The sequence below is a fragment of the Lemur catta genome, chromosome 2 (assembly GCF_020740605.2).
Source record: "Lemur catta isolate mLemCat1 chromosome 2, mLemCat1.pri, whole genome shotgun sequence".
Classification (NCBI taxonomy): domain Eukaryota; kingdom Metazoa; phylum Chordata; class Mammalia; order Primates; family Lemuridae; genus Lemur; species Lemur catta.
In genome coordinates, this window is record NC_059129.1 from 14,963,721 (window position 1) to 14,985,758 (window position 22,038).

Consider the following 22,038-nt stretch of genomic DNA (forward strand, 5'->3'; position numbering starts at 1 on the left):
TTCCTGCTTGGATGGGTCCTTGGAGCTACTCAAGGGACCTCTTAATAATAATAGGGACAGCACACTCTGTCCAGGCACTGTTCCACGTGCTTTGAAAGCATCACCTCGTTGAATCTTCCCAACAACTCTCTGAGGTGCATATTTTTATTTCTCTGTCTTGTAGATGACAGAACAGAGCTTCAGAGAGGTTGAGTTGCCCATGATACTATTAATAAGTGGCATGCCAGAGTCCGGAGCCCACAGAGTGAGCCACCAAGCTCGACAGCAGCTGTGGACACCTAGAATGCCACCCTTGTGGATCCTCCTCTTCCTATGTGCACACAGGTGGCTTGTTTATTGGTCAGGGGACAGATTGTGTCAATGTCTGAAACTGATGTTAGCTCTGGCTGCTGTACACCTTTGTACCAGGACCTTGGCCCCCGTCCAGGGTTTAATGCCTCCTCTTGCAGGAAGTCCTCCAGCCAGAACTGGTACCTATGGCCTGGTGACCATGCTCTGAGGCAGGGTCTGGGGTAAATTGGATATGAAGTGGCTGGAGTGTACCATCTACCTCCTGAAATTGCCTCCTGTCCCCAAAATCGCTCCCTTGTGGGAGGGAGATATCAGAACCCCGTGCACAAACAGAATGCCCCCTCCAGCCCACCAAACCCAGGTTCTAATCTCAGCCCTGCCCATTATTGGTGGGGTGAGCTTGGGAAATCACAGCAGTTCCCAGAGCCTCAGTTTCCTGATCTATATGTAGGTGTGAGAATAGAATTGTGGCAACAAGAAAATAAAATAAGATGTAGGAAGCACCAAGCACCTGGCACATGGTAAGTGATCAATAACCATAGGTATTATGATTCTTCCTGGATAGAATGTGAATTTCGTCAGGAAAGAGCCTGGGTCTGTCTTGTTTGCTACTATATCATCTGTGCCTTGCCCAGTGCCTGGCACATAGTAGGTGCTCATGAAATACTTGTGAATGAATGAGTGAATGGGCAGTGGGAGGACACATGGATACACGGGTGGGTGGGTGGAGAGGTAGGTGCTTAAAGGCCATTCATCTCATATGTGGTGGAAGCCACCCTGGAGTGAGAGGACCTCAGATGCCAGTCACTCTGCCTTGTAGCTGTCCCTTGCCCACCTGCCTGGCTCTCTCCCCGCCCAGGTATTCCAAAGTCAAGCATTTGCTGAAGGACCTGGATGAGCTGATGGAAGCTGTCCTGGAGAGGATCCTGGCTCCTGAGTCCGGCCATGCCAATGCCACCAGGGCCCTGAACTTCACCATCTGGAACTACACACCCCTCTTCCTCATCGATGAGCGGAACCCCCACGACCCAGTGGTCCTCGACCTCTTTGCAGATAACCACAATGACTCAGCAATCGTCTGTAATGACCCGGGGTGCAAAATGGCCATGAGACTAGTAAGTGGTCCCTGAGTACATGTCAAGCAATGGGCCCTCCCCAGTGAGGCCCTACCCAGTTAGTATTAATAATTTGAGTCTTGCTGGGGGGAAGGCAGGCTGGAAGCCAGTGCCTGTTTTGTTTGTTTGTAGAGCTTTTAAAAAAATAGAAATAGCTGGTATGTTAGTCAAGATTCTTTTGGATGCAAGTGATCCAGCTCAAACTAGCTTAACCAAGACGTGGGGGGAGTTCATTGGCTCACATAACCAAGAAGTTCAGGGGTATGTTGCAATCAGGTATGGCTGGATCCAGGTGTTCAAATGCTGTCATCAGGACTCTCCATATTGGTTCAACTTTTCTCTCGGTTGACTTCACTCTCTGGCAGGCTCTTTCCACATGGAGGGCCCTGTCAGTGCCAGGCTTATATCCCCCTAGCTCAGCAATCTCCCCAGAAAAAGAGCTCCTCTTGCCCGATAGTCCCAGTGAAAGTCCCGGGACTGACTCACCAGGTCACATGCTCACCCCTGAACTGATCCCTGTGGGCTAGAGGATGGGCTCTCGTGATTGGCCAGTCCTGGGTCACGTGCCCTGGAGCTGGGGGCGCTGTGAGCCTCTGTCAGACCACATGGCCTGAGTGAGGGGAAAGGGTGGCTCCCTGAAGTAGGAATCGAGTCTTGTCATCAAAGGACAGAGACATAGACACTGGGCAGTGGAAACCCACAGCTGTGCATTACAGTCAGATGCCAAGAAGTAGCTGCCCTGCCCTGGGAGGCTGGGACGCCGCCAGTTCTTAGAGCCTACACGTGGGAGGAAGGTCCCCCGTCTGTGTCTCAGGACCCCCTCGGGAGCTCAGCCACAGTGCAGACCCCCAGGCCCCGCTGCTGCAGAATCTGAGTGGGCAGATTCTCATGATCAGCCTTGGGTGGGGACCCAGGCTGGGGCCACCGCATCCCCTGCTCGTTCATGGGGTCACGACTGCTGCACCCCCTACCACACCCCGACTTCTCCACCCCGACCAGCCCGTGGCATGAGGCTCCTGGGTCTAGCGCCAGCTCTAGGACTTTCTGGTGTGGTTACCCGGCCACCAGCTCATCGCTGCTGGCTGCACCTCTCTCGGGTTAGCCGTGCGCATGTGTGCGTGTGGGGGGGGGCACGCAAGTGTAAGTGTGGAGGCCACTTGTGTGAATCCAGGTATACGGGGTCGGGGGGCTAGAATGGACATGTGTGTGCAGTTTGTCACCCTGTGGCGGTCAGAGAGTGGGTGTCTGTCCGTGCATGCCACATGACTGTGTGTGTGTTTTTGCTCATACGTAACAGTACAAGTGCGTGCGAGGCTGGTGGCTGTGCATGGGGTCCCTGTGACCAACACGCAGCTGCGTGTGAGGTGGCGGTCCCTGAGCATGCGTGAGCGTGGGTGTGGACACATTCCCCACCACCAGGTGCGGCGGGAAGAGGGCTGGCACATGGCTGCACTGCCCTTGCCCTGGGCAGTGGCAGGGGCTCTGCCAGCTCCCCCCGCCCATGGGAACCCCTCTTGGCCTCCACAGTGCAGGCTCAACGGGACCGAGTGCACCTTCCAAAACTTCACCAGCGCCACCCAGGCCGTGACGGAGTGGTACGTCCTGCAGGCCACCAACATCTTCGCACAGGTGCCATCCCAGGAGCTGGTGCAGATGGGCTACCCCGCGGAGCAGGTGATCCTGTCCTGCCTGTTCGGGGCGGAGCCCTGCAACTACCGGTGAGAGTCGCCTGCGCCCACGGCCGCGGCCCTGCTCCGAGAGATGGCAGGTGCTGTAGTTAGGGTCCTAATCCCACTCAGCCACTCACCGTCCGTCTACACCACAGTTTTCTCTGCCCTTGTGTGTTAGGTTGGGTTTAGGGTTAGAGGCAGGGATGCTCTGAAGGACTCAGGGTGCATGGAAGGAACTACTGTAGGAAAAGTCTGCAAGGAAAGCGGGATAAGGAAGGAGGGGATGACTAAGCAAGGATGTGGTCTCACTCAGCCTTGGCCCTGTCGCAGGAGTTGTCCCCCTTGAAGGAGGGGGCCGCTTTTGTGCACGCCCCGCTGTTGGTCACGGCTGCAGGCCCCCAGGAGGAAGGTGCGGGGTCTGCTGAGTTCCGGGGCTGTTGGCCTCACAGCTGGCAGCCGGGGCTGGGGACACCTGGGCAGGCAACCCAGCATCTACCACCCTCAGTTTTCTTGTCTCTGAAACAAGGACAACAACCTTACCTTCCTGGTGGAGTCACTGTGAGCGGTGAATGAGCAGGCTCGTGCAGTGCATGGAACAAGGCTATGGAAGGGATTGCTGCAAATATTCTTTTCCCTCGTAGCCCTGAACGTTGAGAGACTGGCAGAGTGAGGTCATTGTCAACCCAGCTCCTAACAAAACAAACCCTGGGCCTAAGTGCCAAGCGTAGTCCTGTCTCTGGTGGCACCTCTGGAGGGCTGCGGGCTCTGCTGGCTCAGCTGGCTCAGCTGGCGGGAGCACGTGGGATGGGGACAGGGACACAGCTCAGGCATGAGAACTTCTGAGGCCCCAGGGCCCCTCCCCGGCCTCATGGCCGCACCTCCAGGTGCGCAGGGCGCCACACCCGCCTTGGCCCGGCCCCAGGCTTCAGCCGGTCCTGTTGCTGATATTTGCTGGTGTGCTCATGGTCTCGGGCTCCAAATTCTCACACTTCAGGCCTCTGGAGAAAGGGGCTTTATGCTGAGTCTCACTGCCGGGGCGTGCGACAGGCTTCCGGGCTCGTCCTCCCAGGGACTGTGGCTTCAGGCCAGCTCTCTCAACTCAGAAACCTGCAAGAACCTCCATGGAGAATCTGCTGAAAGCCACAGACCTTCTGTCCCCCAAAATGCACAGGCACACACAGGCAAGAATTTTGCACATAATGTCAAATAATTCAAGGCCCCCCAGCCCCAAGCAGGGCAGAGCAACACATAGGGCCCATCGTGCAAATGAGAAAAGTGGTCCCGACAGGTGGGGGAACAGCAAGATGGCACCCGGCTGGCGGGACAAGCCCTGCCTTTGGGCCTCTCCTCAGCTAGCTGGTTGCAGGCTGTATTTCAACCCCACTGTCTTGGCCAGGGGCCTTTGCTCAGGGCAGAGGTGCCAAAACGGACTAGTGTGATGTCCACAAGCAAACCCACAGTTGACAACGAATTCAAATTCAGTAATTATACCAGTATTTATTGGGCCCTTCTTGTGTGCCGGGCAGTATTCTAAGCACTCTGTGTGTATAAAATTATTTTAACCCTGGCAACAAGCCCATGAGAAAGGTACTTTATTCCCCCTCCGCCAGCATTTTATAGATGATGAAACGGAGGCCCAGAGAGGTTAGGTAACATCTCTGAGGTCACACAGCTGGTAAGTGGCAGAGCCAGCAGTCTGGGCCAGGCCCACCCCACATCACCCTGTCACCTCATGAGAGGTGATCTGCCCTCCCCGCCCACCTCTTCCAAGCCTCCTTCTCCCGCTCTCAGTGCGTCTGAGTGAAAGGCACCACCCAGGCACCTTGGGACAGAAATCTCAGTCCACCTGTCTCTGAGCTGTCCCTCACTCCCACAGCCTCAGGTCACCTGCCTTCCTGAGTCAGCCCGGGACATGGCTGCCAGCATGTGCCTCTCTCTGCCCTCCCTGGTGCTGGGCTCCAAACACTGTGGCCCTGCGTCCCCTCTGTCCCCATTCTCTGTTTCTCATGACATAGTAAATGCTCAAGCAGCGGCTGCTGCAGCATTAAGACTGAGTCACGCTGGGACCCCAACACCAAGCTGCCTGGCTGTGATTGTCAGCTCTGTATGTGGTCAGGCACGTTACGAAGCCTCCCTGAGCCTCAGTTTCCTCATCTGGAAAATGGGCACAGCAAAATGACCCCATAGCACCATCAGGGGGATTAAATGAGTTAAAATATGTAAAGAACTTAGCACAGTGCCTGGCACATGGTGAGCATTATAGGAGCATTTTCAAAAATAGACCTTTTATTGTGGAATAATTTTAGGTTTACAGCAAAGCCGCAAAGACAGTACTCAGAGTTCCCTTAGACTCCTCACCCAGGCTCCTCTGTGGTTAACGTCTTGCATCACCGCGGGCATCTGTCAAAACTAAGGAGCCAGCATTGGCACATTACTATGAAGCAAACTAAACACCTCGTTCACATTTTGCCTGCTTTTCCCAGTGAACTTTTCCTGGTCCAGGGTCCCATCCAGGGGACCACACTGCATTTAGCTATCATGTCTCCTTAGTCCTTGTGACAATGTCTCAGACTTCCTCGTTTTGGATGAACCCGACAGTTTGGGAGCACCGGCCAGGTGCTTTATAGAAAGTCCTCAATGTGGGTCTATCTGTATTTCTCCACTGGGGTTATGGGGTCGGGGGAAGCATTGAGCACACAGCAGGGACCCTCCTCACACCGTATCGGGGCTATGTCATGGCCACGTGACATCGTCCGTGATGTTGACCTTCCTCACCCAGTCGATGTACACCAGGCCAGGCTTCTCCGTTGTAAAACAGCAACCACCTTCCCCCTCCCCGCTGTGTACTTGGGAAGTGAGTCACTAAGTCCAGTGGAGGAACGGATCTGATTTACAATTCTCCCGTGAGGAATATTTATCTCTCCTCCATTGATGCATTTATGCAACCACTTACTTACACAGCACGGGCTCCCGTATATCTGGGTTATAATCCAGTACCACGGTATTTATTCTCTTGCTCCAATTCTTCCCGCTTTGGCCACTGGGAGCTCTTTCAGTTAGCTCCTGTGTCTCTGTGACATGTCCCCATCTGGTTTTTTTTTTTTTAATTGAATATTTCCTTACGTTCTGGCACTGTCAGAAGCTGCAGCCCTAGAATCAGCCTTTCTACAAAGAGCCTTGTTTTTTTATTTTTTATTAGAGAATGGTATTTAGAAACCAAGATCTGGGCATATGTAAGCATCATCATCATCATTACGACTATTGCTCCAGGCATTGGCCAGCTGGCTTCTGCCCTGGGAAGCCTTCCCTGACACCTACCGCTCAGCTCCGCTGTTGGCGTGTGGCTTCCTGCTCGGATGCTCTGCTTTGAGTCTGTCCTGCACCTTGCAGGTCTCTGCACGCCTGGGCCCTGCCCCGGCACAGGTTTTATAGGAAACACCAGCTCTGGGGCCAGAGTGCCCGGTGCTGGGAGCAGCCTCTCTGGGTAAAGAGCATTATCAACAAGCAAATAGTTGGCACGTCCCAGAGACCAGAGTGCTGCCCTGGCAGGAGGGGGTTGGGCCACACCCTGAGCAGCCTCCTGGGCTGCATCTGTCTGGACACTTTCTTGGGAACACTGTGTCCCCGCACCCTGGGGCGAGGTCTCTCCCTCGAGAGGCGTGCCTCCCGGCTCCAGCTGGTTTGCCCCGCTCTGTTCTTTCCCGGCGGCCACAGCCCTGATCCCACAGTGTGTATGGATGTCACAGTGCCCGCTCAGGGCTGCCTCTTCCCTCCAGCCCTTCGCCCCGTGCTGTGACCCCTGCCTGGGGCACCTTTTCTCCTCCCCACCTTCCAGGCCCAGCTCCCTCCTCCTCCTCCTCTGAGCCCCAGCTCTGGCCTCCCCTCCTCCAAAAAACCTTCCCTGACCCCTCCCCACCCACCACGGGGAAATAGGTGTCACCACTCCACGCTTATCTCTGCTGATGCCCTTATCACAGACTATGATTTATTCAACAAATATTTACTGAGTGTCTGTGTACTGTGTGGCAGACTCTGGGGACAGAGCCGTGAACAGCAGCAGCCAGGATTGCTTGAGCGTTACAGTACGCCAGGCACCTAACCCTTACCTGCGGGGGGGGGAGGGGCGGCTGTTATTGTCCCGGCGTTACGGATGGAGAAAGTGAGGCACGGACAGGTGAAATAACATCCCCAAGCTCACCAGACAGTGAGTGACAGAGCCGGGACCCAGATCAGGCAGGCCGGCTCTGCAGCCTGCGCTCTTGATCTCTGAGCTCTTCTTTTAGACGGACAAGGTCACGTGCCCTCGCTGGGCTTACGTTCTAAGCAGCTGATAAGAAAACCATCAAACCCACAGGATGATTCCAGATTCCGATGCATGCGATACAGGGAATACACCGGTGGAAAAGACACGGACTAGCTGGGTAGGGGAGTCTATCACTATCAGTAATGGTTAAAGCACTATTAACTAATAGTTAAAGTCGATCGCTTTGCATAGGGGCTCAGGGAGGTCTCAGAACAGATAAAACCTGAAGGGTGAGGAGAAACCAGTTATTCAAAGAGCTGGTTAGAGGATATTCCAGGCACAAGGGACAGCAGGTGCCACGGCCTTGAGTTTGGAAACATCTAGAGTGTTGTTGGAGTGCTGTGAGCAAGAGACAGAAGGCCGGCGTGGGGAGTTTGCATTTTATTCTGGGAGCAATAGGAGCCTTTGGAGGGGTCTGAGCAATACCATTATCTCACTCGAAAAAAACTAACAATAATTCCTTAATATCTTCAATGATCTAGTCATGTTCATACTCACAAATGTCATAGTTTTTTATTTGCTTGCTTGTTTGAATCAGGATTCAATTAAAGCCCACCCATTGTGATTTTAACCCAAGTCTTTTAAGTTTTTTTAATCTATAGGTTGCCCCGCCCCTTTCTCTCTCTCACAGTTTACTCGTTCGAGACTCGGGGTTATTCATCCTATCGAGTTACCCAGTCTGATTTTGCCGACTGACTTTCTGTGGTGTCCTTTTTGTTTTTTTAGAGATGGGGTCTTGCTGTGTTGCCCAGGCTGTTCTTGAACTCCTGGCCTCAAGCCATCCTCCCTCCTTGGCCTCCCAAAGTGCTGGGGTTACAGGAATGGGCCACCACACCCCAACTCTGTGGTGTCCTTTAACATGTTCCTCTGTCTCCAGTATTTCCTAACAGGAGTTAGAGACAGTCTCCATCCCATTTAGGTCTGATTTTAGGGGCAAGGTCACTGCCTCGGTGGCCTGTGCTCTTCCCTTAGGGGATACACCACTGGACACCTCTGATGTTCATTGCCCAAAGCCCTGAATTCATCAACGGCTGCAAACTGATGATGTTCTAATTGTATCATTCCTTTTCAGCTATTAGCTGAATCAAACCAGAACTCTTTTAGCAGCTATATCGCATTAAAAAAAAAAAGTTGGAGGGAGCCATAGATTAAAAGAAACTTAAAAGACTTATCAACCAATGACATGTTAAAATTATTTGGATCTCGATTTAAACAAATAAATTATAACAAACAAAATTGATATTTATGTAACAATTGGAAATTTGAACTGAATATTTCATAATCCTCTAGCAAGGAATTTTGTTAACTATTTTAAACATGGGTATAGTATTATTTTTAAGAGTTCTTACAGCCAGACACAGTGGCTCATGCCTGTAATCCCAACAATTTGGGAGGCCGAGGCGGGAGGATCACTTGAGGCCAGGCGTTCCAGACCAGCCTGGAAAGCATAGTAAGACCCCGTCTCTACAAAAAGAAAAAGAAAAAAATTAGCCGATGTGATGGTGCACATGCCTGTAGTCCCAGCTACTTGGGAGGCTGAGCCAGGAGGATCACTTGAGCCCAGGACTTTGAGGTTGCAGTGAGCTATGATTGCACCACTGCACTCTAGCCTGGGTGACGGCTCGAGACCCTGTCTCAGAAATAAAACAAAACAAAAGGAATTCTTACTTTTAGAGGTACACTTGGAAATGTTTACAAATAAAAGATAACAATTATTAGTTTAAGAATCGTTAATTACTATGGGGTGGGGGGCAGAGATGACTGGCCATGGGGTGATGTTCATTGAAGCCGGTGGGGTCTTTGTTCTCTCAACTTTTTTATGCTTGAAATGTTCCATGACCCAAAAAAAATTTTTTTTTACTACAATTTTCTGAAACTACCTTATACTCTTACTACTTCAAGAGAGCATTTGTTGTTGTTGAATTGTTTCCTCGGGACACATTTCCATGACACAAGATAGCAACTTGTACCTGGCTCTTTGCCCCTCCCTCTTGAAGTTCGTCCTTTCTCCCTGAAGTCTTCCTCCGCCTTCCTGGAGTCACACCCTGCATCTCATTTCCTCCCTCTGGCTGAGGTCCCCAGGTGGCCTTCATCCACCTCTCTGACCCCGTGGGCTCCTTTGAGCAAACTGACACAGCCTTTTACTCTTACAGCTTGTATTAGCGTCTGCTGTAACAAATTAGCCCAAACCGAGTGGCTTCAAACAACAGACATTTTATTCTCTCTTAGAAGAGGCCAGAAGTCCAAAATCCAGGCACCGGCAGGACGGGGCTCCCTCGGAAGGCTCTAGGGAGAATCCTTCTTTGCCACTTCCAGCAACTGGTGGCCCAGGCGCCCCTTGGCTTGTGTCTGCATCACTCTGCCCCCGGCTTCCCACGGGCCGCTCTGTACCTGCGTCTCCTCCTCCGCTGTCTCTTCTAAGGACACTTGTCCTTGGATTTAGGGCCCACTCGGGTAATCCAAGATGATGTCATCTCAAGATCCTTGGTTACGTCTGCAAAGATCCTTTTTCCCAATAAGGTCACATTCACAGCTTCCTGGGGTGAGGACACGGATATGTCCTCATTGGGGTGTATATGCGACACCTGAAAACGTCTAAGAAAGTTCTTTTTCATGACTCATGGCTACACCAGAGAGCCTGAGCCCCGACCCCAGAGAGATTCCCTTCCTCCCTCTTTCCCGAGGGGGTCTGGGAATCTCCTCGCTGGCTCCTGCAGGGGGTGGACAGAATGACCAGTGGACAGAATGATCAGTGAAGGGCAGGCCGCAGACAGTCGGGGGACGCGCCAGCGGGGGCCGGCCCTGCCCTTCAGCTCATGCTGTTTCTTTTAGGAACTTCACGTCCATCTTCTACCCTCCTTACGGCAACTGTTACATCTTCAACTGGGGCATGACGGAGAAGGCGCTCCCTTCCGCCAACCCCGGAACTGAATTCGGTGAGTCTTGGTTCCTCCCGGGGCCAGAGCCATGAGGCTTTAAACCCCCTACGATGGGGGGCTGAACGACCATCAGCTGCTGGGGGTGGGACTTGGGAGGGCTGAGACCAGCACAAAGAGGGTGGCCAGTATTGGGGCTCTACTGGGTGCCAAGGGGGCCGGGCCCGGGGCTTCCAATCCCTCCTCCATGCTCACACCCGCCGGGGTAGGCACTGCTGGCCCATTCTGCAGAGGGGCAAAGTGAGGCTTTGGAAGCAGCACAGCTTTGTGGTCAAGCGCTCACTCTCCCATGCCCGGGTCAAATCCCAGCTCCACCACTCACTCCCTGGTGATCCTGAGCTCAAGACTTACCTTCTCAAAGCCTCAGTTTCCCCATTCAGAGAATAGCATACAGTAGCAGAGTACAGCGCAGCATTTGGTCTAGCGTGTAGGCTATGCCTCGTGAGTCGTTATGATGTAATGTGGACGAACTGCTTGGCTGTGGAGAAGAATCACACGAGTGAGGGAAGTACTCGGAAGGAAAGTTCTGGAGCTAGGAGAGTGTGAAACAAAGACCCTGAGAGCTAGTCTGGGCAGTCAGGGAAGGCTTCTGGAGGAAGTGAACCGTGGCGGAGATCTGAAGGAAGAGCAGGAGTTTCTAGGGGAAGGGTGAGAGGAGCCAGCACCCTGGAGTGAGGGAACAGCACTCTGGAGTGAGGGAACAGCATTTGCAGAGGAATAGCCTCAGGAAGGAGCATGGACGCTCAGAGGGGCTGAATGGGGAGAACGGGGCCCCCCGTGTGAGGGGGGTGGCGTGGGTGGGCCGGGCTGTGCCTCCCAGATCTACCTGCCGAGCAGACAAGAGCTCATGGTGGGGCGAGGGAAGCCCAAGTCGGAGACAATGGGGGCTTTGGAGAAGGCAAGCGGGACTGGGGGCCTGTGTTTTCGCAAAGTGGAGCCAGCTTCCTTGGCAGGCCCTGGAGGTGCCCGTGGCTGGAGGGAGCTTAGACAAGTGGGTGGTGGGTCCCCGCTCAGCCTTGGGGAGCGAGTTCAGGCGGCCCCTTCGCCCCACCTTCCGCACAGGCCTCAAGCTGATCCTGGACATAGGCCAGGAAGACTACGTGCCCTTCCTCGCGTCCACGGCCGGGGTCCGGCTGCTGCTTCACGAGCAGAGGTCATACCCCTTCATCAGAGAGGAGGGCATCTACGCCATGTCGGCGACGGAGACATCCATCGGGGTGCTGGTGGTACGGCTGGAGCCCAAGGGCAGGCCGAGGGGGTGGAGGGTGGGAGCCCCCCCGGGTCCAGAGACAACCTCCCTTGGCCTGAGAGGAGGGGCTCTGGCCTCAGCCCCGGCCCTCCCTCTGCCCACCCCTGCCCGGCCTTCTGGCTGGAAGCTCCCAGGGTGCCGCTCCTCTGGCTCCTTCTGGGGCCTGCGGCTCTCCATCCCCTCAGCACCCCCAGTCCCCACATGCTCGATGGGAGGGAGGGACCGGGCCCCCCTCGAGCAAGCCCTCTTGACACAGGACAAGCTGCAGCGCAAGGGCGAGCCCTACAGCCCGTGCACCATGAACGGCTCCGACGTCCCCATCCAGAACTTCTACAGCAACTACAACACGACCTACTCCATCCAGGTGGGAAGACGGTGCGGGCCTCGGGACCCTGGGGCCCCGTCCACATCTGCAGGGCCCGAGGCCTCAGGTCCCTGGGGGAGCTGCCCCGGCATGGCTGGCTCTGCCGGGAGTTTTGTAGGTGGCCGTGGGGCACCCTCGGGGCTATGGGACCAGTGTGGTTCCCGGGTCCTCACCGGGCCGGGGGCTGGCCACCTCTCGTCCCCACTTGGGCAGATATGTCCTTGGGATGCCCGAGATTATAGGGATCTCACTCCGGGATCTCCCAAGAGGAAAACAAAAAATCGAAGCCCACGCTGTGGAGCTCTCATTGTGTGAGATGCTGTGCCCAGGGCGTGCATTCACTACGCCATCACTGGATCCCTTCGACACCCCATGGGGCAATCATATGCTAACAACAGCACCATTTATTGATGTACCAATACTAGCAGGCACATCGCGTGCTAGGCAGGCACTGTTGTAGGTACGTACACAGATGAAATCACTTAATCCTCACGACAACCCTCAGATGTGGCTACTATTATCATTCCCACTTTAGGAATAAGGAAATTGGGATAACAGACCTCAGTCCAAATGCCTCATCAGTTTACCTGGGAAGTCCCTCTTTGTATCTGCCTGCAACCCCCCTTGCTGCAGCTGGGAGCTTCCCTCTTGTCCTGGTCTCCAGGGTCAGCCCAGACCTGCCCCTTGACCTGGCCCCCCGAGAACCTTGCAGAGATGACAGCAGTGACCACTCACTGACTCTTCTCTTCCCAGCCCAGTCTGCCTTGGCAGATACGGAAACTGAGGCATAACAAAGGGGCCGCCTGGCACCTGCCTCCACATCTGGGAGCCCCGAGCATGGCGTGGTTTTCCCTTTTGCTTTCGTGATAGGAATTGCCCCTCCTGGCGGCCGCCTACCCACCCACTCACAGGCTGGTTTGGCCACCTCCTGTCCGGGGGGGCTTCTGTCTGCCCCAGAGAAGTCTGGGAACCTTCTGGGCCTCTGGAGGGATAGACAGACAGACAGGGCGGCACGGGGAGACGGGGAACGTGGAGAAAGAGGCCCCAGCCCCAGGGACCTCCTCCCAGCGGAACCACAGCTCTTGCTTCTTCCAGAGCAGTAACCACTCAGGCTGGGAGCTTCAGCCGAGACCCAGGGCCCGGTCAGGAGCTCTGCGCACCCCCACGCCCACCCCCGGCCACAGGGACGGGCCAGGGCCCAGGGAGGACTCCCACTTTCCGGATGAGACAGCGAGGTCTGGACGAGTGTAAGACACTTGCCCAAGGTCAGAGCCGCTGTGCCGTGTAACCTGCCAGCCTGCCTCGATTTCCTGCCCTGGGGGGGCCCAGACTCATCTGGGAGAATAGAAGGTCTGGCACGGAGGAGAGGGGCAGAGCGGGGACAGGCGGAGAGGAGCCTGCAAGGGCCGGAACGAGGAGCGAGGAGTCCATGGTGGTCAGGACTTCGGACCTGGACAGGCAGAGAAGCCTGGGCGACAGTCGCTTCCCTCCGTCCAGCGCCTACTGGGCACCTGCCACTTTGGGAGGCGGGTGTGATGAACACCTGTTTCACCCCGAGCAAGGCCAGGCTCGCAGGCTAATGACCTGCCCTAGGACACATAGCTGGTGTCTGAGTGGATGAAACGAGGTCGGAGTGGCCTGAGCACCCCGTATGGTGGGGCCACGTGAGTGGGGTTCATCACATCCAGCCCCCGGGGCTGCTGGACTCAGTCCCCTCTCCTCCCTGCTGCAGACCAGCAGGCTGCTCACTTCCTCTGTCGTCAGTGTTGGTCAGGATGGTCAAAGGTCATCCTTCTCCTGGCTTTCCCTGGGCGTGTCCCTCCAGGAGGAAGGACGCGGGGCCAGCTCGCCTGTCTCCCTCGGGCTGTCTCTCTGGGTGCATTTGTGGCAAGAGCTTGGGAGGTGCTGGCCGAGCCTGCCTAAGCCTTGGCTGTATTGTCTGGGGCGAGCCACCCCTCCCGTGGTGAGCCGTGGGGGCCCAGCTCAGGGTGGTGAGACCTGGGCTGCTGGGGTCTGGCCAGAGTCCCTCTGTGGGGTCCAGGGACCTGCCACGAGGCCCAACGGGAAAGGACAGCCACACCCTGACTGCAGGGGCCCCGACATCTCAGCACAGCTTCTCAGCCCGAGGGGCCCCGCTCCTGGCTCCCCCAGCCCCACGGCTGGAGCATCACCTCCCTGGGCACCTTCCCCTGGCATTGGGGTGGGGACTTCATCAGCTGAGCCTCTGTTCTCTCCCCACGCCGCCCCCCAGGCCTGTCTCCACTCCTGCTTCCAAGACCACATGATCCGTAACTGCAGCTGTGGCCACTACCTCTACCCCCTGCCCCCGGGGGAGAAGTACTGCAACAACTGGGACTTCCCGGACTGGGGTGAGTGGGGCCACAGAGGAGGGGGGCGCAGGGATGTGCCCCGGCAGCTTCTCCCCGGTCCACGATCCCTCCTCCAAGGCCCCTCCCAGGACTCCTTGCGGCAGGAACCTGGGCTCCCCTGTACTCGACTCCGTGAAGCGCGGGCTTGAAACATGTAGGCGTGGGGGCACATTTGTCCTCACGGGCCTCTGTCCCTGTGCCACATGAAACTGGCCATGTGGCTGTTTCCAAACGCACGTGTGAAAGGGCGTTTCTGTGCCCGTGTCTCAACGCACAGGGGCCCTCTGTGACTGCGGTGCAGGGTTACACACAGGCACAAATTGCTCCAGAGTCTGCACGTATGCACTCGGCTTTTGTGCACGCGTATGCGTGTGCGCGCACAGGCTGTGTGTCCATCCGCAGCGCGTGTCTGTGTCAGTGTGGGCCCACCAGCGTCTCTCCGCAGGGTGCTGGATGGGAGGGGAAGGGGAGGAGGCCACTGTCATGCTGGTGGCCTCCAAGGGCTTGAAACCTGGAGTGACAGGAGGAAGGGCCCCCGCGGGTGGTCCGGAGTCCAAACACTGATGAATGTTGCCGGCAGTAGACCCGCCTCTTAAAACCAACACCACGGACGGCAAAGAGGGAAAACTTTATTCCTTCCACCCGCCCGTCCCTTCATACGTGACCCCATAACCCGGTCCCCTGGGCAGCGGTGGGGACAGCAGGCACAGGGGAAGCTGGGCACTGCTGTAGGATGTTTGGGGCAAGCGTCCCCAGGCCAGGCAGGGGCGAAAGGGCTGGAGATGGGGGCTGGCTGGGGAGCTCTGCTTCTCCATGACACCCTCCGCCACCTAACCACGGGCCTCAGGTGGCCCAGGCCAGGGGAGCAGAGCTGCGGGCCAGAGAGGCTCAGCGGGACAGGGGCTCTAGAGACCCCCTCACGGTCTCTTGGCCGCCCCCCTCTCTCCTGCTCAGCGCGTTGCTACTCGGCCCTGCAGACGAGCCTGGCCCAGAGGGAGACCTGCATCGGCCTCTGCAAGGAGTCCTGCAAGTGAGTGCGGCTGTGAGGGTGCGGGCAGGGCACGGAGGGGCGGTTCCCGCGGGGACAGCCACAGGGCTGGCTTTCTCTTTCAGTGACACCCAGTACAAGATGACCATCTCCATGGCCGACTGGCCTTCTGAGGCTTCTGAGGTGAGATGGTGGGTGGCTAAGCTCCTGGTCCCACATCTTCGGGCAGGGGACAAGTGTGGGCGTAGGATGCAGGCTGCTTGGAACTTCAGAGGGAGTGGCTCCTTCCTTCCCTCCCTCCTCCTATCCTTCCCTCCCTCCTTCCCTCCCTCCTTCCCTCCTTCCTTCCCTCCTTCCCTCCCTCCTTCCCTCCCTCCTTCCCTCCCTCCTTCCCTCCTTCCCTCCCTCCTTCCCTCCTTCCCTCCTTCCTTCCCTCCTTCCCTTCCTCCCTCCCTCCCTCCCTCCTTCCCTCTCTCCTTCCCTCCTTCCCTCCCTCCTTCCTTCCCTCCTTCCTTCTATCCTTCCCTCCTTCCTTCTATCCTTCCCTCCTTCCTTCCCTCCCTTCCTTCTTTCCTTCCCTCCTTCCTTCCTTCTATCCTTCCCTCCTTCCTTCCCTCCTTCTATCCTTCCTTCCCTCCTTCCTTCTATCCTTCCCTCCTTTCCTCCCTCCTTCCCTCCTTCCCTCTGCCCGTAATCCCCAGGTGCTGTGCTAGGGACACGGCAGTGAGAGACAGACATAGCCCTTGTCCTCATGGAGAGAGATGTTACACACACAGAAATAAGACAGGATGATGGAGAAGGGACCGGGGAGACCACTGTAGACACAGTGCTCAGGGGAGGCCTCTCTAAAAGGTGACACTTGAGCTGAAACCTGGAGGCAGAGGCCAGCAGCGGGCAGAGCTGGGGACGCTGGGTCTGAAGGGAGTCTGTGGGCTGCATCCCTTCTCCCCCAAACAGCAGCCGCAGCTGCCACCGTGACCTTCCTCCTGCTCCTGTCCCACCTATGGCCCTGGGGTGTCAGGAGGTGCCATCTCCCTCCCCACAGGGAGGAGGGGCGGTGCTGGGAGGGGACGCTGCAGGCGACATTTTTTTCAGCTGCCTTCTTGGATTCCAGGACTGGATTTTCCACGTCTTGTCGCAGGAGCGGGACCAAAGCACCAATATCACCTTGAGCAAGTGAGCCTGGAGCCTGGGCTGGGCTGGGGAAGGCATGAAAGCGGGGAACCAGAGCCTCAGCGCAGGGGTTTGGGCACAGGGCAGCTGCTTAGTCCCCTTCTGGCAGCGGTCAGACCCGGAGTGAGCGTAGAGGAGGGAGAACGGAGAGTGAGGGACAGAAAAGTCAGCCTCGGGCACGCCAGGGCCACCACCCCCAAGGGAGGAGCCTGGTCTTTTCTGTGCCACCCGGCCATCCACCCAGCTGTCCATCCATCCCTCCGTTCATCCTTCTATCCTCCCACCCTTCCCCTCCCCGCCATCTTCCATGCACCCACCCCTCCATCCTCCACCCTCCCACCCACCATCCTTTCAACACAAATGCACTGAGCACGAGAAAGACCTATTAAGAAGCTTTCGGAGCCTAGAGGACAGATCTATGCAAACATGCCTGGTGGTTAGGAGGGTCCGCACAAGCCCCCACACAGGAACACAGCAGTGAAGGATCCTCAGGCTGCCCGAGACAGGGAGGGCTATGCAGGGAGGTGACAGTTGGACTCTCCAGGGAGAAGAAACTGTTCAGATAAGAGGGATCGAAGATGCCCAGGCAGAAGACAAGCTTGGGCAAGAGCATGGAGCTCGGAGACAGCACGGCTTTTCTGAGGACTGTCAGGTGTGGGTGGAGGCCCACTCGGCCACCCTTCTCTGCCCCAGGTGCCCTGACAATGGTGCCAGGCTTAGGAGCTCTGTGCAGGGTCCCTGCCCATGGGCTGGGCCACCTAGGGGTGGGGAAAGGGGAGCTCAGAGCAGATCTTTGGGGATGTCTCAGGTGAGAGTACCCTTTAGGAAACTGGCAGGGATGTGGTTGAAAGTGGGTTACAGACAGGTGCCGGGCAGAGAAGCCCTGTGAGACGCTCGGGCCAGAGGAGGGTTGGGGCGGCCCTGTGGCTGCCTTTCCTTTGTGCATGTGTATGCACACGTGTGCATGAGCGTGCATGTGTATGTGTAAGCATGTGTGTGCTTTCATGTATGCGTGTGCATGTGCATGTGTGCGTGCACGTGTGTGTATGTCTGTGCATCGAGGAGGAGTTTCCACAGTCCCAGCCCTTCTGCTGCCTCCTGCAGGAAGGGAATTGTCAAGCTTAACATCTACTTCCAAGAATTCAACTACCGCACCATTGAGGAATCAGCGGCTAATAACGTGAGTCTGGGGGGCTCCAGACACCCCAGTCCCACCCTGCTCTACGCCTTGCACTCTGAGGGTGGGCAGGGCCCTGAGCCCAATGGGGGGCATTAGGAAGGTCCCTAAGCTGGGCTGAGATGGCCTCCCTTCTCCCCTTTTGTGAGAATGGGCCTGAGGCGGGAACTGCGGCCCGACGCCACCCCGAGCCAGGGTCCCACTCCCCGCTGCCCACAGGTCGTCTGGCTGCTCTCAAACCTGGGCGGCCAGTTCGGCTTCTGGATGGGGGGCTCAGTGCTGTGCCTCATCGAGTTTGCGGAGATCATCATCGACTTCGTGTGGATCACCATCATCAAGCTGGTGGGCTTTGCCAAGAGCTCACGGCAGCGCCCAGCCTCAGCGCGCTACGCCGGCCCGCCGCCCACCGTGGCCGAGCTGGTGGAGGCCCACACCAACTTCGGCTTCCAGCCCGACACGGCCAGCCCCGGCCCCGGCGCCGGCGCCGAGGCCTACCCTGACGAGCAGGCCCTGCCCATCCCGGGCACCCCGCCCCCCAACTATGACTCCCTGCGTCTGCAGCCCCTGGATGTCATCGAGTCTGACAGTGAGGGTGACACCATCTAACCCTGCCCCTGCCCACGCCGGGCAGCTTAGGGACTCGAAGCTGAGAAGCAGATGCCATTAGCCAAGGCCTCGTTTTATGGTTCCCTCGCCAAAGGGCCAGACAGTCGGTGTCCAAACCTGGAGCTTGTGTCCCTCGACACAGGCATGCAGCAAGTGGCCAGTCCCAGGCCCAGGGCTCCGCAGGGCCACAGCGCCATATGGGACGTGGGAATTGTGTTCTCCCCTGGGTCCTGCCCACATCCCCACCTGTCCTGGGGATCCCCAGCCAGACCCCAGGGGCCCCCGGAACACCAGCTGCTGTCTGCCCCAGAGAGGAACAGCGGGTACGCTGTGTGGCCTCTCCCTTCCCGGCCTGGGGTGACCTCTGGGAACAGGCTCAGGGAGGGCGAGGGTGGTGGGAGGAGGAAGAGCATCACACGTGGGGGCCCTGCCGGGTGGCACATACTCTGTTCTAGAAAATAAAAGTAGAAAACACTGGGTTGAGCTTTGTCCTTTGTCCAATCGGGCAGCTGGGGTGCCCTGTGGCCCCTCGGGGGTGGAAGGACAGCCATACTCGGCACAGGCCACAGAGGAAGGTCCCTTCAGCTGGTCAAGGGGCAGCTCTCTCCTGCAGTTCTGTAAGTTCCCTTCAAGTTGTCCCTGACGCAGTGGCCTAATGCCTTTTTCAGTGCCACCCGGCCTACCTCTTTGGGTTGCAAGGACAGAGAGAGTGAGAGAGAAAGACCTGAAGCCAGTTTGGCCCCCAGAAGAATCACACGGTCCAAGGTTCAGGGTTGGGGGGGGCACATGGCTCCTGGGGTTACCAGATAAAATTCAGGCTGCTCAGTTAAATGTGAATTTCAAATAGACAACAAAATTAACTTTTTAGTATAAGTATTAATATATCTGTGCAATTTTGGGACATATTATATGAATAAACCACTGTTTTTCTGTGAACATCCTGTATTTTTAATTGCTAAATATGACAACCTTAAGTTCCCCAGAGAGAGATCAGGAAGTTACCAAAGAAGAGCAGGGTCTCCTTAGAGCTGGGTCTCCAGGGGCACTGCCCTGCTGGCCTAGACCACCTGGGTCTCTTGGCCTAGAAGGCAAATAAGCTGGGCTCCCACCAAGTGCCCATGGTGGCACCCGGGGAGGAAGGATGTGCCAGAGTCAGTGCCACTCTGGTCAAAGGCACAGTGCTAGGGGCCGAGTAGGGACGACCGGGAGGAAGCCGGGTTTCCCAGCTCGGGGCTCATCGCATCCGCAGGCTGGAGTCCCAATTCTTGGTGGTGACCACCCTTACGACCATGACTGTGGCTTTTATTATTAGCAGTGGTGGTTGTCCCACACTCACTGTTACCATTTGCTGTTGTTACTAAACAATGGCTACATTGTATCAAGCACTTACCATGTGCCAGGCACCAGGCGAAGCACTTTATAAGTCATATTTCATTTCATTCTCATAACCACTGAGAAATAGCATCATTCCATTGTACAGGTAAGTAAACTGAGGTTTAGGAAGGTGAAGTAAGGTAACAAAGCTGAGACCTCAGCCTCACCCTCTTGGTACCAATGGTCATAACCATACCAGTCGCTTCCAGCAGCAGTCCCCAACCTTTTTGGCACCAGGGACCAGTTTCATGGAAGACAATATTTCCACTGGTGGGGAGGGGGTGAGGCGGAGCTCAGGCAGTGGTGCCAGTGATGGGGAGCAGCTGTAAATACAGATGAGGTTTCCCTTGCTCCCCTGCCGCTCACCTCCTTCTGTGCAACCCCCTGGTTCCTAAGCTTCATGGAAGACCATTTCTCCATGGACCGGTTCCAGTCCACAGCCCAGGGGTTGGGGACCGCAGCCTCACAGGAGCTGGGAGCCTTCGTATCTATTGTCTCATCTGAAGCCGTGGGGCATTATTATCTGACTAGCTCCTTTGTGAGCTCTTCAGTCACATGTCGATTTGAACAGGCTTCAGCCACAAAGGGAATTCGTTGGCTTTTGTAGCACACGTGCAGGGGTCTCAGACGTGGCTGCACATGGGGCTCCCCTAGATCTGGTGTCCCTGAGTTGCCGTCCCTCTCCAGTAGCTTCTCTCCACGTGCTGTTCTTCCCCAGCATCAATTTCCTCCCACAGTGCCAGCTCCGTCCCCTCCACATGGCACTCCGGGGGGGAACAAAGCTCTTCCTTGCATCCCAGCAAAAGGCCCAGCAATGAGGCTCATTTGGATTGTGGTCATGGCGGCTGGGGATGGAGGCAGATGCTGCCCAGCTAACCCCAGGGGACCTATAGAGGGCAGGTGACAGGTTCTGTTCATGGGAGACCAGGATCGGGCTGATGGCAGCATCAGCTTGGTGTCCCTGCTCTTGCAGGGCAGTGACGGCCAGGCTGCGGAATCACAGCCTCTGGCTAAAACCAGGCCCTGAGTCAGCTGTGCATCCCTCTCCCCTCTGGATCTAGAGGAGAGAAATGCTGTCCTGTTCCTACCCTGGGGCCCCTGGAGAGCCTTTTAGGGCTCAAAACTTAGGTAGGCAGGGCCCAAATTGCTCAGAAAATTTCATTCTGTAACTCCCACCTCCATCCCTAAAGGGAAGGTGAGTTGCTGATGATGGAGGACTGTGAAATTAACACCGCGTACGCGCCGCAACCTCCTCTGTATCTCAACGACTCCTCAAATGGCCTGAGGAGTTAGGTATCACTATGACCTCAGTTTTCAGATCAGGAACTCAGTCTCAGACGGGTGAAGTGACTTTCCCAAGGTCACACGCTGGGAGGTGGCAGAGCTGTGAATCAAGCCTGAGCCTGTCCCACTCCAAGGCCCAGCGGCTCTCACACACATGGGCACAGAGCTCACCACAAAGAGTTTCCACTTTAAAGCGGTGGCGCAGTGTCACCTTCTGTTTTCTGGCTCTCACTTCTGCAAGGCAAGAGCCAGGCTCAAACCCTGCCAGGAACAGTCCGTGATCCACCACATGAGAAACCAAAATATTTTTCTTGGTGCGGGTTTGAGGCTGATGCTCTGTCAGGGCCAGCCGAACTGATCCCAAGGTTGTGAGGACAGAATGTGCGGGAAGCCCTGTGGAGACAGACCCAGGGGGACAGTGGCTCTGGCAGCCTGGCAGGGCTGGTTCAAGAGAAGCCACGGGCATGGCAGGGCCACTCTAGGGGGCTGGCATGGGCAGGCTGAGCCCCCCACTGGGACTAGGTGTCCCCCCACATGCCTCCCGAGCCCCACACGAGGAAAGCTGCCCAGCAATTGGTCAGGGGTACATACGCCACGGTCACCAGGCTCGCTCCGAACCCCAGCCCTGCCATGTGGTAGTTGAGTGACCCCTAAACCTCTCCGCACTGGCCAGGAGCCCAGAGAGGGGCAGAGCTCAGCCCAGCCTGAGCCCCAGGAAGGGCTCATTTCCCAGGACGACCCAGGACAGACACTGTTGTCATTCCTCTCTTCCTCGCTAACAAAAACCCACTTTTGTTCAGGCCAGCAGTAAGCCCAGCCCAGACAATAAATCCTAATTGGTCTAAGCCAGTGATTCCCAACTGGAGGTGAATTTGCCCCTCAGGAAATTTCCAGAGACATCTGTGGTTGTCACAACTAGGAAAATACTCCTGGCACCTGGTGGGTGGAGGCCAGGGGTACTGCTCAACACCGCAGTGCACGACAAAGAGCTGATCCGCCCAAAATGTCACTGGCGCTGAGGCTGAGAAACGTCGGCAGAAGCCAATCCTGTGCCCAGCTGCCCCACCTCCCTTGCAGCTGGGGGACGCCTGGTGACCGGGAAGTGGCGAGTGAGGCCCAGGAGCAGGTCGGCCACTGCT

General features: G+C 56.5%; 1 protein-coding gene across 2 annotated transcripts in view; it reads left to right on the plus strand.

Moving 5' to 3' along the window:
- The window catches only part of SCNN1B (sodium channel epithelial 1 subunit beta), a 50,608-nt gene extending 31,886 nt beyond the window's left edge, over positions 1–18,722 (plus strand). For both annotated transcript variants that reach the window (XM_045542783.1, XM_045542784.1), the window contains exons 3-13: positions 1,151–1,406; positions 2,934–3,124; positions 10,212–10,315; positions 11,378–11,541; positions 11,821–11,928; positions 14,180–14,297; positions 15,252–15,327; positions 15,411–15,468; positions 16,400–16,461; positions 17,563–17,638; positions 17,855–18,722. In XM_045542783.1, the coding sequence (XP_045398739.1) occupies positions 1,151–1,406; positions 2,934–3,124; positions 10,212–10,315; positions 11,378–11,541; positions 11,821–11,928; positions 14,180–14,297; positions 15,252–15,327; positions 15,411–15,468; positions 16,400–16,461; positions 17,563–17,638; positions 17,855–18,241 (1,600 nt within the window). In that variant the 3' untranslated portion in view covers positions 18,242–18,722. The remainder of the gene's footprint in view (positions 1–1,150; positions 1,407–2,933; positions 3,125–10,211; positions 10,316–11,377; positions 11,542–11,820; positions 11,929–14,179; positions 14,298–15,251; positions 15,328–15,410; positions 15,469–16,399; positions 16,462–17,562; positions 17,639–17,854) is intronic.
- The last annotated feature ends 3,316 nt before the right edge of the window (positions 18,723–22,038 follow it).